Source organism: Panthera uncia, assembly GCF_023721935.1.
Source record: "Panthera uncia isolate 11264 chromosome C1 unlocalized genomic scaffold, Puncia_PCG_1.0 HiC_scaffold_3, whole genome shotgun sequence".
Classification (NCBI taxonomy): domain Eukaryota; kingdom Metazoa; phylum Chordata; class Mammalia; order Carnivora; family Felidae; genus Panthera; species Panthera uncia.
In genome coordinates this window covers 62640397-62654786 of record NW_026057584.1, presented here as the reverse complement: position 1 = coordinate 62654786, position 14390 = coordinate 62640397, and the positions used below count along the sequence as shown (strand labels likewise).

Below are 14390 nucleotides of genomic sequence, written 5' to 3'. Positions count from 1 at the left end.
ATTTTCTTTAGGTAAATACCAGTAGTGGAATTACTGGGTCATCTGTTAGTTCTCTTTTCAATTTCTTGAGGAATCTCCATACTGTTTTCCACAGTGGCTGCACCAATTTACCTTCCCTGCAATGGTGCATCAGGATTCCCTTTTCTCCACATCCCTGCCAATACTTGTTATTTCTTGTCTTTTTGATATTAGCCATTCTGACTGGTAGCAGGTGATGTCTCATCATACTTTTGATTTTCAATTCCCTAAAGATTAGTGATCTTAATCATCTTTTCATGTGTCTGTGGACCATTTTGGACCATTTTGATGCCCTATTTAAGACAATGTCTATTTGGTTCTGCTGTCCATTTTTTAATTGGATTTGACTGTTGTCGTCATCATTACTGAGTTAGACTGAGTTCTTTATGTATTTTGGATATTAACCCCCTTAACCAATATATAGTTTGAAAATATCTTCCTCCCTTTCTGTAGGTGGTCTTTTCATTTTGTTGTTTAGTTTGCTGTGCAGAAGCTTGAGTTTGATGTAGTCCCATTCATTCATTTTTGTTGTTGTGTTTGTGCACAAAAACTTATTGCCAAAACCAAAACTAGTGAACTTCTTCCCTATGTTTTCTTCTGGGAGTTTTATGGTATCAGAAATAATTTTTTAAGTCTTTGATCTACTTTGGTTAATTTTTGTGACTTGTGTGAAGTAAGGATCCAATTCCACTGTATTACATGTGTTTCTCCAGTTTTCTCAACACCATTTGTTGAAGAGACTATCCTTTTCCCATTGGTTATTCTTGAAACCTGTCTCAAATATTAGTTGGCTATATATGCTAGAGTTCAGTTCTGCGCTCTCTATTTTGTCCTAATTTTCCATAATGTGTCTATTTTTGTGTCCATATCATACTGTTATTACTGCATTGGCTTTGTAGTATAGTTTGAAATCTGGAAGTGTGATACCTCCAGCCTTGTTCTGTGTCCTCAGGATTGGTTTGGTTATTCAGGGTCTTTCGTGGTTCCCTACAAATTTTAGGATTGTTTCTTCTATTTCTATGAGGAATGCTTTTGGTCATTTGATAAGGATTGCACTGAATCTGTAGATGACTTTGGGTATTATGACCATTTTAATAATATCAATTCTTCCAGTCCATGAACTTGGGATGTTTTTCCATTTGTATGTGTCTTCTTCAATGTCTTTCATCTAAGTTTTGTAGTTTTCATTTTACAGATCTTCTACTTCATTGGTTACATTGATTCCTAAGTATTCTATTCTTTTTGATGCTATTGTGCATGGAATGTTTTGTTTTTACGTCTTTTTTGGATGCTTCATCATTAGTGTAAAGGAAAGCAACTGATTTCTGTATGTTGATTTTCTGCTCTGCCATTTTATTGAAATTATTCATTAAATTGCAACAGTTTTTGACTGATTCTTTGGGATTTTTTGTATATATAGGGTCAGCAGCAAATAACTGCCTTTTTGCTGCTTTCTTTCTAACTTGGATGGCTTTTACTTCTTTGTCTTACCTAATAGCTCTAGCGGGGACTTCCAGCACTATATTGACAGAGGGCATCCTTGCCTTGTTCTTAATCTTAGGGGGAATGCCTTCAATTTCTCTCCATTCAGTATAATGTTAGCTGTGTGTTTGTTGTACATCGCCTTTATTATAGTGAGATATGTTACTTCTATACCCACTCTGTTAAGAGTTTTTATCATTAAAGTATGTTTTCTTTTGTCAAATGCTTTTTCTGCATCTATTGAGATGATTGTGTGATTTTATCTTTCATTTTATTGATGTAGTGTATTACATTTATTGATTTGCATATATTGAATCATCCTTGCATCCCAGGGATAAATCCCACTTGGTCATAGTATATAACCCTTTTAATGCGTTCCTGAATTCTGTCTGCAATATTGTTTATTTTGTTGAGAAGCCTTGCATCAATATTTACCAGAAGTAATGGCCTAGAGTTTTCTTTTCTTATGGTATCCTTATCTGGTTGTGGTATTTGATAGAATTCTCCAGTGGGTTATAAAATCCAAATATAAGATGATGTCATCATCCAATAAAGTACACAACAGTAAAGTGTGCATGATTATAATGTGTCTCTCTGTGATGATTATGAAGATATTAACAGAACCCAAATCAATTGAAAATTTATAGTAAATCGACACTCACATATAATTCATGTTTTTGTTTTTAGGGGTTGTTTGTTTTTTTTTTTTACTATTATTTCAAGCCCAGCATCCTTCCCAGAGAGATCCTCTGGCTGCTTGAATATGAGGAATAGCTTCTAATCAATTAACCCATTACTGACTCTCCTTTTATGGAATGTCAGCTTCTTTTATATTAACATTTCTCATCATTAAAAATATACCCTTAAGGGGTGCCTGGGTGGCTCAGTCGGTTGAGTGTCCGACTTCAGCTCAGGTCACGATCTCACGGTTCGTGAGTTCGAGCCCCAAGTCAGGCTCTGGGCTGATGGCTCAGAGCCTGGAGCCTGCTTCCGATTCTGTGTCTCCCTCTCTCTCTGCCCCTCCCCCATTCATGCTCTGTCTCTCTCTGTCTCAAAAATAAATAAACATTAAAAAATTAAAAAAAAAATATATACCCTTAAGAAAAAGTTTTTGTTTTAACTTAAGTCACAAGAAAAGTAATGGCTCTCTTTCCTTATTTTAAAATATTTAGCAAGCCAAGTAAGTTCTAGTTAGAAAATTATTATTATTGTTATTATTAAAAAACAGACAAAGCATGCAAAAAAATTTTAATGTATTCTCACCTGTGCCATTGATATTTTGTTTAAAAATCATGTCTTTTGATGTATCTGAAAAAAAGATAGTGTTCTCTTGGGCATCAAAATCAACCCCAACAAAGAAAGAAGGATTTCCTGTCACTGGAACTATGACATCTTCTTGGGTAGACAGGTTGAACGGGATGCCACGAACAGCCACCTCAGATGAAAAGATCAGGAACTGCTTAACAACTGTAGGAAGAAGAACACATCGCCATGAGCCACAGGCTTGTTCTTGAATTCCAGAGAAATTACTTATACATCCACAATGCACATTTTATAATTCAGAAATGTACTTCTGAAATAAACATAAAAAATAAATCTGTGGAAAACATAGTTGGAAACAATGGGAACAGAGGAAAAAAAGATAAGCAGCTATGACGGCAATATAACTATTACAATCTTTCTTCTTCTCGAGAAATTTATCCTTAAGATTTATATAAAACATGGTCCATAGGCTGAATTTCTAAGACAGTATTAACTGACCTGCATAGTAATTCCATCAAAATCCTTGATTTGGATTAACTTTTGAATAGAGATCTATACCAAGAATCCTACTGCAGTTTTTAAGGTATTAAGACCAGTGAAGGAAGAATTAACAGTAACCAGGTAAGTTATTTAGAAATAAACAAAGAAGGAAAAGATGGGAGGGGAGAGGAAAAATAGAGGAAATAGGGGAAAAGGAGTGATTTTAAAATCAAAGTAGGAGACAGTAATAGTATGTCAGGAAATCAAAAAGAGGTATACCCAAGAGGTATACCCAAAAAATTAAAATTGCAGGAGTTTAAGTGCAAAATTATTACACAATGTAGTGTCAATGTAACAGTCAGAAATACATGGCTTTTTAAATGTGGGTGATTTTTATCTGAGTCTGGGATTACCTACAAAGTCAACAAATTTGGGGTGCCTGGGTGATTCAGTTGGTTAAGCAGCCAACTTTGGCTCAGGTTGTGATCTCGCAGTCTGTGAGTTCAAGCCCCACATTGGGCTCTGTACTGACATCTCAGAGCCTGGAGCCTGCTTTGGATTCTGTGTCTCCCTCTCTCACCCCCCTCTTAAAATAATAAACATTTTTTTTTTAAAGTTAACAAATTTGTCCCTGGTAGAATTAGAGAATTTACATTCCAAGCCCAAAGCAGCACCATCTGGGGAGCAAGAATTTGTCAAGGCATTAAAAAGGAGAGTTTTCAAGGTGAAGACAAGAGAAACAAAAATTGTAAGAGTGTGCATTTCATCGCTGAAGCTGAGGCAAGAGCTTAATCATGAGTAGATGTGTAGGCAACAAAAGAAGAAAAAGGGGCACCTGGGTGGCTCAGTCGGTTAAGCATCCAAATTCGGCTCAGGTCATGATCTCACAGTTTGTGGGTTCAAGCCCTGCTTCAGGCTCTGTGCTGACAGCTCAGAGCCTGCTTTGGATTCTGTGTCTCCCTCCCCCTTGCTGCCCCTCCCCCACTTCTGCTCTGTCTCTCTCTCTCTCTCTCTCTCTCTCTGTCTCTCTATCTCTCTCTCTCTCAAAAATAAATGTAAAAAAAAATGTAAAAAAAAAAAAGAAAGAAAAAGAAGAAAAGAACTGAATTGCATCCCAGAGCATAGAGGCAGATATAAATAAAATCTGAACTGAAAAATGAAAAACTAGATGAGTAAATGAGCTGCCCCAACACTTAGTTTGCTGTGGAATGCAACAAGAGAATAGTTTAGGGGCACCTGGGTGGCTCAGTTGGTTGAGCGTCTGATTCTGGCTCAGGTCATGATCTCACGATCCGTGAGTTCGAGCCCCACATTGGGCTCTGTGCTGAGAGCTCAGAGCCTGGAGTCTGCTTCAGATTCTGTGTCTCCCTCTCTCTCTCTGCCCCTCCCCTGCTCACACTCTGTCTGTCTGTCTGTCTCTCTCTCAAAATAAATAAACATTAAAAAAAGAGAGAGAGAGAATAGTTTTAAAAGGAGACAAAGATTTCAGGAAGGAGACAAAGGGGAAAGGAAGTCCAAGGAAACCCTCAATGTGCAATTAAAGGAAAGACCCATGGGACAGAAATGTACATCTTCAAACACAGCTCTGTGTATGAAGGGAGTAGTGCCTACTGAGGAAGATGCTCTGTCAGCTACCAAAGGCTTATTCACCATTAAGAAGTATGACAGCTGGTCCAGTCCTGTCCAAAAGCAGCATATACCCTTATGCTGCCTGCCAAAAAGAGAGCCCAAAAGCGATTTCTTACCAACACAGTGGCGGTTATCCACATCCAGGCTGAAACCGAATGTGCACCTGCAGCGGTAACCCAAACCATCATTATCTGTTCTGTGGCTGAGGACACAGACCTGTTCACAGCCCCCATTGTTATCTCCACATGGGTTGTTAACTAGAGGAAAAAATATACAGGGTTAAATCTCAGTTAGAAATGTATGATTGCCCAAGACATGTGAAACCACTTTGAGCCCTGTAGGTGAAACAGAATAATGGGTTTGAAACTCAGAAACACCACTGCTGGTTGTTGCTGTGTACATCCACATTTACCTGCTCTGACTCTCCCACCTACTCTCAAACTGCAACACACAGGGTTCCCACAGCTGGATAACTTTGGGAATTCTTCTCCCCAAGACAATTATGTCAGACCCTGTCTGCTAGCCTCAGTGGTTAGAAAGTAACTGCCTCTCCCCAAAAAACTTTAGGGTTATTTTTACCATTCATAAGATATAATAAATAACTATTATTCACTGGATGCTCACTTTGTAAGTAAGCCAATTTACAATCAATGACTCTAAGAGCTAAATATTATTATCTCAGTTTTATAACTGCCCAAGATTATTCAGCAACTGAACTGGAAGTCAAAGCCAGATCTGATTCCAAAACCTTACATGCCTGCAATACAAACCAGTTTATACTTCCAAAACCCATTCTCAAAGGAATGAGTGAAAAAGCTCACTGTACACAAAGCTTTTGTCATGGCCAAAAATGTCATGTCTGCTTTGAAAATTACCTTCTTAACCTTTGACTTACTCTTTAAAATTATCTCTTTACCTTCTCAGGTGGATTGATTTAGGGAAACTACAAAGAAAAATAATTTGGATGATAAAATTGGGTAATATTTTTGGTCAAGGACAAATAGGAATTTAGTAGCTGATAAACTGATTATTGCAAATAAGTATTTCAAAAATGTTTTCAGGGGCAGCATGCATTTTCAGCTAACGTATGTTTTCCCAGGATGAATACACTGAAGGATATTCACCTGAATGTATCAGTTCTAGTGGCTGTTTTTTTGTTTTAAAAAAATAAATAAACCTAATTATAGTCTTTCACCACTGTAAAGTCAAACCCGCCCGCCACTTAACAAGGGAGTTTTAAAGTAAAATCTGCCTTTCCGTGAATTAATGTTCATTGATTGTAAACTTTCTATCAACACAGAAAAGAGCCATATACAGTCATAGTCGTGCCAATTTAAAACAAGACTTACTATAAAATAACAGAAGTCTATACAATGTCTGAATCAAAATAATTTCTTTTTTTTTTTGATAAGTGACCAGCCTATGACACCAAACACAGTCAGCCTATGACAGACCCAATGCAAACCAAAGAACAGGTGTCATACATATACAACAGAGAAGAAGAGAAATTGGTTCTGACGTCACCTCAACTTGGGCATGTTATTTCCTTCTTCTGGGCCTTGATTTCCTCAAATTTAATATTAAAGGATTGAATACAAGATTTCTCCTAGTAGAATGAGAATACATATTTTGGTTTGCTTTGTTTGCTGTCTGTCCCCAGCATTTAGACAGGACTTGGCACATTGCTGGTGCCAATTAATATCTGTAAAAGACATCTCTAAGTTCCCTGTAGATTTGGCATTTTAACTCTGAAATACGTCAATTTCTCCAGAAGGCCCCAGGATCTACAGAGCCAATTTCAGAGAGTTTAACTCTCTAGATAACCCTCCACATATTTGACCCACCTAAGTCTCACTAACTTCCATGGCTGTGAAAAAAAATCTTTCTACCAAGGCCAGTACTGAGCAGGATTTTCATTGTTGTGGGGCAAACATACCATAAGGCTGCCTGAGGGAATGATAAACAGTCACTCCAAAGGGCCTCAGGGAGGTCTGGAGGTACACTTGTGGACTGGTCTCCGTGAACTTGTTTGCCTTCATTACAGCCATCTTTGTCCAATCAGTAAAGTATACATAATCTTCAAACAAGCTTATTCCAAAGGGATGAGGAATGAGTGAGCCTCCGTAGACTACCGTCTTCCTGTTGCAAAAGATGTATATCACACAATTTTTTTTACCTTTTTTTTTTAATTTTTTTTTAAGTTTTATTTATTTTTGAGACAGGCAGAGACAGAGTATGAGCAGCGAGGGGCAGAAAGAGAGGGAGGCACAGAATCCGAAGCAGGCTCCAGGCTCTGAGCTGTCAGCACAGAGCCCGACTTGGGGCTCAAACTCACAAACCATGAGATCATGACCTGAGCCGAAATAGGACGCTTAACCGACTGAGCCACCCAGGTGCCCCATACCTTCATTTTGATTAAAGGTGAAATTAGTTCAAGTAAATGCATAAAAAGCTAAGTAATCTCTTGATCCAAATGTAGAATATATAGAAAAATATTTTTAAGTTGTAGGTATATCTCCACCTACATTTGATAGAAAGATTTTCATGTGTCTCTTGGGAAAGACCCTTGAAAATAAAATTCTATCCCCAGTCCTAGTTTATTCTAGACTTTTTGAAAAATTACTGTTTTCTCACATGCTTCTTTAAGGTTGTCTCACAAAAAAGGGGAAGGGGGTTAAGATGTGAGATACCATTTTGAAATCCATAGGTGAAAGAGTATAACAAGGGAATGGAAATGTAGTAGCAGATACCTTCAACTTACTCCACACTGCAGCATTAACCATTTCTTAGCAATTAGGGAGCTGGATAGTAAGTAGAACAATTCCAGAACAACCATACAGACCTATTCCTGATGTCATTCTGGAAAACCAAAAAATAGCACGACTACTGCCATGCCTCAGGATAAACCTGTTTGCTCACCACACTTGTAGTGGAGGCACATAGTGGCCAGAGCTGCTTACGTAGAAGAAAATACAAGTAAAAGGTGCCAAGCAAGGACAATGTCTGCCATAAGTTCTTCTATATCAGTGATAATTCACTTAGGCCACATAAAGAAAGTGAAGTAGAAGCTGGTTCTGAGAAAAAAACTTATTTTTTGCCTCGTGGCAAAATAGAAAGACCTTCAAGAAAAATCTTAAGAGCCCTGAAAACAAAAATGCACTATAGAACTCTAAGAACTGAAGATGCTAAGGTTTCACACCAAAATGTAAAAAAAAAACAAAAGCAAAAAACAAAAACAAAGAAACCTAAGGGGGCAAGTAAGCACACACTTTAAAACACTCAATAATGACATGGCACATTAAGATTAGAGAATGGTTTTTCTTTTTCATTTAGCAAATTCCAGAACCCTGAATGCCACCTGCTGGCACAGCAATAGGCAGTGACTTTATGATTTCAGCTGTACTCATGAGCTTTAATATAGCTCTTTGATGTTGCTTCACAGCCAGCAAAGCACTCAAATATTTCTGAAACTACACTTATTTTTTTATGTTTTATGTTTTACTTGAACTTTAGCATAAAAATAGGCTATCTAATATAATGTCAAAACACCTGTGAAAGAGAAAAAAAATGTGGGCAATTTCTCAATTGTTTTTGTACGACTTATTGGGTTGATTGATATTTTATGTTAAATTGATTCATATTCTCATTATGGGAACCAGTTTCAGTGATAAGAAGTCACAGTCTTAATATCCAATCACTTCATTTCATCAAGTAGAGATTGTTTTAAGAATCTGAAATCTAGTGGTAAACTGTGATACCCTTAAAATATAAAGAAGAAAAAAATATAATATTCCTTCCATTAAGAAAACAATAAAATCAAGTCATTTGGAAAATTAAATTGGCCAGTTTATTTGCTGAATCCACAGAGTAGTTTTTGCTAGTCAAATTTAAAGACTATGGTTTAACCAATTTTTGAAAATATGAAAAAGAGAGAAACTAAAACAGTTAACAATTGAACTAATACAGTTAACTGTAATCAGACTAAAAAGATGAAATAAAAAGTATGTCATATGTTGGAGAACAGAGGGTTACTACTGGAGAGGTTGTGTAAGGGGCATTAAGGAATCTATTCCTGAAATAATTGTTCCACTATATGCTAACTAATTTGGATATAAATTAAAAAAATAAATAAAATCTAAATAATAAAATAAAATTTAAAAATGCAAAAAAAAAAGTATGCTATAGTTTATGCTCAAATATTCTTAAGTATCTTTGAAGTACATCAGGTGAAAAGCAAGTCAGAATTTCTCTTTGAAATTTGAAATACATAAGGGCAGAGTAAAATCCAATTAATTCCCACCAGATTATGCTAAATAAATAATAAAACGTACTTATTCACTGGGGGAAAGTTAGAAAGCTAAACAATAAAGTGTTCTTTGGAAACAAACCATAAGGGACCCAGAGAAATAAATGGACTCAGGAGTTAATGAAAATAATGTGTTCCATCTGGGAGTGGGGGAAAGGTTGGAGAGGAGAAATCAAAGAACAAATGCTCTTCGTAATAATGAGTATTAACATGGAACACAAGAAAAGTTAACAACAATCCAAAAACAAAACCTTGTCGCTTCATGCAAATGTCAACACAAAAGTTATTCAAGATATTGAACCCACAAAGTCCGTATTTTTTTGAGAGGGGGGAGCACAAGTGAGCAAGGGGCAGAGAGAGAGAGGGAGGGAGAGAAGCGGGGCTCACCCAAAGCAGAGCTCAAGCTCACCCCATGGGGGACTTGAACTCACCAACCATGAGATCATGACCTAAGCCAAAGTCAGATGCTTCACCAACTGAGCCACCCAGTAATTTAATTTTAATTAAAGTATTTTAATTCTGGTCCTGCTATGTACCCCTCTCCATAAATTTATATATATACTATTTATAAATATTTATATTTATATGTATATAATTTTTTCCCAAACTTATGAAGCTATAAAAAATACTTCTTACCTTTGAATTCCATCATAAGTTACAGTCTCAATGTAATCAAACCGGCAGTCCACCCAGTAAACACGCTTTGATACTATATCCAGGGTTATCCCAGCAGGCCATCCCAATTTTGTTTTTACCAAGTCTTTCCGGTTGGTGCCATCCATGAAAGCCCTTTCCACCTTAGGTTCCCCAGAAAGGCTCTCCCAATCTGAGAAAAATAAATAACTACAAAAGAAAAACAAAAGATGACAGTTATTTTACAAGTTTCTCTGGAAAATATTTTTTTAGGTTGCTTGGATCAATGGAAATTTTCTCCAGAATCATCGGAGTATAAAACAACAAAAGAAAAAAATCAGAGACTATGAAGGCCAATCAGGAGAGTCAACAACTCCAAATAGCAACCATTAAAATGCACTGATATGGCAGCCTAAAAATTCATGTCATGAAGTACAAATGAATAATCATCATTCACCAACATTTCAGTAGCCCAAAGTTCAGACAAGCCTTCTAATTTTTTTTTAAATGTTTATTTTTGATAAAAAGGGAGAGACAGAGTGTGAGCAGGCTCCAGGATCCAAGCTCCAAGCTGTCAGCACACAGCCCAACGCAGGGCTCGAACTCACGAACTTCAAGATCATGACCTGAGCCGAAATCAGACTCTTAACCGACTGAGCCACTCAGACGCTTAACCAACTGAGCCACCCAGGCACCCCCAAGTGTTCTAAGATCCAACTTTGAGAATTTGGGAGAAAGCTAAGTCTCCTATAACTGTTTTCAAATGTGGACACAAGGAAAATTTGAATTTACACCTGCAGACAAGTAAGCATTACCAATCTTGATGGTGTGTCGCACATTAAACAACTTGTAATTAGGTATTACCATTGTCATCTCAATCCCAGTTTGTAACAATTGCCAAAAGAATAGCTCCGATCTTCTTTCCCCTCTTTAAAAAACTACAGCTAATTCATGTTAGAATGATCATCTTGATCACGGTGAATCAAAAGCAACATCTAGTTGTAACAACATTATTAGATTGAGTCAGAACAGAGTCTACTCTCTCAGCAGACAAATGTGGCGAACACTAAAAATAAAATTCATATCCCTAAAAAATCATATATTCTTAGTACACCAGTAGAGGTACTCCTTTAAAGCTTCTATGAGTGGAGACATAAAATAAGCATGGGTTTTGGAGCCTACAAGAAATCAGAATTAACCTTTAATTAATCCAATGGATGTTTTATGTATAAGAGGAGAGATAAAGCTCCAAAAATACTAAAATCAGTATGTTTCCACATCTCTTACCCAACAGTTGGGTCCACGGCAATTCCTCTAGGATGCCCCAAGTTTTCGGTTATGAGGGTGAGCCGGTGGCTTCCGTCTATATTTACCATATCTATGCGGTTGACCTTGGTCTCTACTAAATAAAGTTTATTATTAATCCAGTCTACGGCCAGATTCTCTGGATCATCAAGAGAAACAACTTCTTGGATATTTAAGCCATTAATGTCAACTGAAAAAACCTAAAAGAAAGAAAAAACAAAATTACATGTCTTAAGCTGTGGGCACTGTTTTCCTATATTCATTCAGTATATTTATCATCTATGCTGTACCAATCAGTCAGCTGGACTTAAAAAAAAAAATTCACTGAGATTTGCTAAAATATTTCATATAATGGGTTCCTAAGGAGAAAGTATATTTCAAAGTATATGTAAGGCAAATATAAAAAATTTGGATTTTTTTAAAATCCTGCATTTCTAATTCTTGGTAACTACCAAAAGTTTCATTAAAGAATGTGGATTTTTTTGTGGAGGAGGTGGTGATGGTTTGTTTTGATTTTTAGCTGTAATCAAATCAGTATTATTAATAATCCAAATTCTCATTTTTTAGAATTTTTATGCAAAAGTCATCACATAATTGAATTAAAATTTTACTAATAGTACAGAAAATGTGACAGGAAGAAATAAAATTCCATAACTCTTTAGAAGCCTCTAAAGTTTGTTTTAAAAATCTCTATTGCAACACTCAATGTTGAAATTAAATCTGTCACACTTTCCAAATAAGACAGCATAATGAAATTTTGGCTGTTAAACAAAGTGTTGTCAATATTTGTTACCGAATCTTCCATTACAGTTCCATTTAGAAGATGCAGGTAAAATCTGATTTTTATCATCCAAAGCAACAGAGTAGTTTTTACATTTTAAATGATCAAGTTTCAAAAATTACTACCAAATATCTGTCCAGTTTTGAAAGAATGTCTACTATTTCTTTTAATTAGGCTTTTGGACTCCATTTCGAATAAAATTAAAAGTTGCTCAAGGCTAATCCATATAATAGACTGCTTTGTTTAATAGGTCACATGTAATAGTATAGCATGGAAAAGGTGCTGATTAACACAAAATATCTCAAGGGCCTTTTTTGTTAGAAAACAAAAGAACTTTCCCCTTCACTCCCCCAAAAATGAAAGCTATCAACACTTTGTGCTTGGGGTTCTATCAACTCCCAAGCTACACTCCTGAAATTTCTATTTACCTTATCTTGCACAGTGTCAGTCCAAAAGACCCTGTGTAGGTGATAGTGAAAATCCACACCCACAGCCACTCCATGATTTTGAGACTCTACCAGCATGGAAAAGGTCCTTCCATGAATATCACCAATTAGCAAATCCCGACCGTTGGAGAAAATAACGGAGGCCTGCTCAGCTAAATGTGAAGAAGGAAGGTATTATCACACCTTTAAGTGAACAAACATATGCATATCACTCTCTCAGAAGAACTTACAACTGATAGGCTTCCTGCCTTTTCAAATACTTCTTCTATGTTATCTTATTTCATTTTAAAATACACTTCTGAGGCAGGCATATGGGTGTCATTCTACCCAGTTTACAGATAAGCAAATGGAGGCAAAAGATGTTTGATGAAGTGTTCAAAATCAAAGTAAGTTAGGAACAGAGTCTACCAAGAATTCAAGTGTCCTGACTGCTAGTCCAATGTGCTTTCAAGGACACTGAGGGGAATACATCAGGTATTTTCAAGAATCCTCTGTGATATGGGCACCTTACCCCATGTGCAACTTCAGATTATGTAAAGCACAGAACATATCTTAAGGATTACTGGGAAATCACTGTTAAAAATATGGCAATGATGATCCAAATCTGCTTTACCTACAAACTCACAGGCTTGCAAAATGACATGAGTATCAAGATTTTCCTCACAGTCTTGTCTGCAATGGCTAAAGGATCAAAAATGCAAAGGATAAAAAATGATATAAAAGTCCATTAGTAGGGAAATAGCTAAATAAATAATATACATCCAAAAAATGGACTATTATGCTACCATAAAAAAAGTGAAGAAAAGTTCTGTGTTGATACATATCAGCAAAATGCACAACCGTGTGTATAGAAAAATAGAATTAAATACCTATACTTGTACATTCTTATTTATGTATTTAACAATCACTAGAATTGAAATAAACAATGATATCCATGGGATAAGGGAAGTGGAAACTGGGCAGAGAGAAACAGAGATGGAGAAAGACATTTTTATAGATTAGAGTTTTTGAACATATGAATTTATTATCCATTTAAAAATAACTACATTTAGTTGTTAAAAAATCAGCTGTACCAAAAAGCTATTACACAGCAAGCCAGATTTCGTACAGGAAAATAACTTGGAAATGGGCAATTGATCAATTATATGAACAGATAAATGTCAGGCCAAAGGAACTTCAAAATAATATGTGAAAAAAAACATTGGCGAAAAGAAACAAAGTCAAGATCTTCTATCCCAGAAATGCATGATTCAATGACAAAATGTCATGATAAATGGAGGAGGGGGAATACCTTTTCTTTTTTTTTTAACAGATTTTCCCCATAAATTTTCTATACTACAGTACTCTTAGATTGATTCCAACCAAACATCCAGAATGAGGGCATTCCCCAAAATTCCAACCCAAGTTTCATAGGTCCATTTGGAACCACCCCTAAATGTTTCATAAACAATACCAAAATTATTTCTATAGATACTAGTCACCCACATTTGTGGTAGGTAAATTAAAATTTAAATGTACAAGTAACATACCACAATTAAATGTTGTGGATGACACAAAAGCTCAGACTCAAAGTGGACAAGCAACCAATTAAAAAACTATATGAATAATGGTCATAATTAATCCACAAATTGGTCCCTAAGAAACAAAGTATAAAATTTACGTGGACCCGTTCTTCTGCCAGCAGGGCCCACTCCTAATTTGTGATGAAAAAACCCTGCTATCCACATAAATGATGATATTTCTTTTGTCATCTGCTATGGAAGGAGGATATTTCCTGTTTCCGGTTCCAATATATGGCAAGCGTACTTAATTTACTCACAGGAAGTATTAGCTTTGCAATGTTGCTGATGCTCCAAGACATACCCTTCTGCGCAGTGGCACTGGTGATGGCCAATTCGGTCTTCACACATCTGGTCACAAATTCCCCATATCTGGCAATCATTAAAATCTGCCACATGGGAAATAAATATTTATAACCATGTTTACCAGCATTTTTTGAACACACTCTGACAGAAGTCTTGGACGGGCCATATAGGAATGTGGTGAT

The 14390-nt window shown here is 36.2% G+C and overlaps 1 protein-coding gene across 1 annotated transcript in view; it reads right to left on the bottom strand.

The window, feature by feature from the left end:
- The window catches only part of LRP2 (LDL receptor related protein 2), a 200288-nt gene that overhangs the window by 111953 nt on the left and 73945 nt on the right, over nucleotides 1–14390 (bottom strand). The window contains exons 10-16 of the mRNA XM_049616085.1: nucleotides 14163–14291; nucleotides 12326–12495; nucleotides 11099–11316; nucleotides 9815–10021; nucleotides 6809–7011; nucleotides 4989–5129; nucleotides 2764–2967 (exon numbers count right to left, since the gene is read on the bottom strand). Of these exons, the coding sequence (XP_049472042.1) occupies nucleotides 2764–2967; nucleotides 4989–5129; nucleotides 6809–7011; nucleotides 9815–10021; nucleotides 11099–11316; nucleotides 12326–12495; nucleotides 14163–14291 (1272 nt within the window). The remainder of the gene's footprint in view (nucleotides 1–2763; nucleotides 2968–4988; nucleotides 5130–6808; nucleotides 7012–9814; nucleotides 10022–11098; nucleotides 11317–12325; nucleotides 12496–14162; nucleotides 14292–14390) is intronic.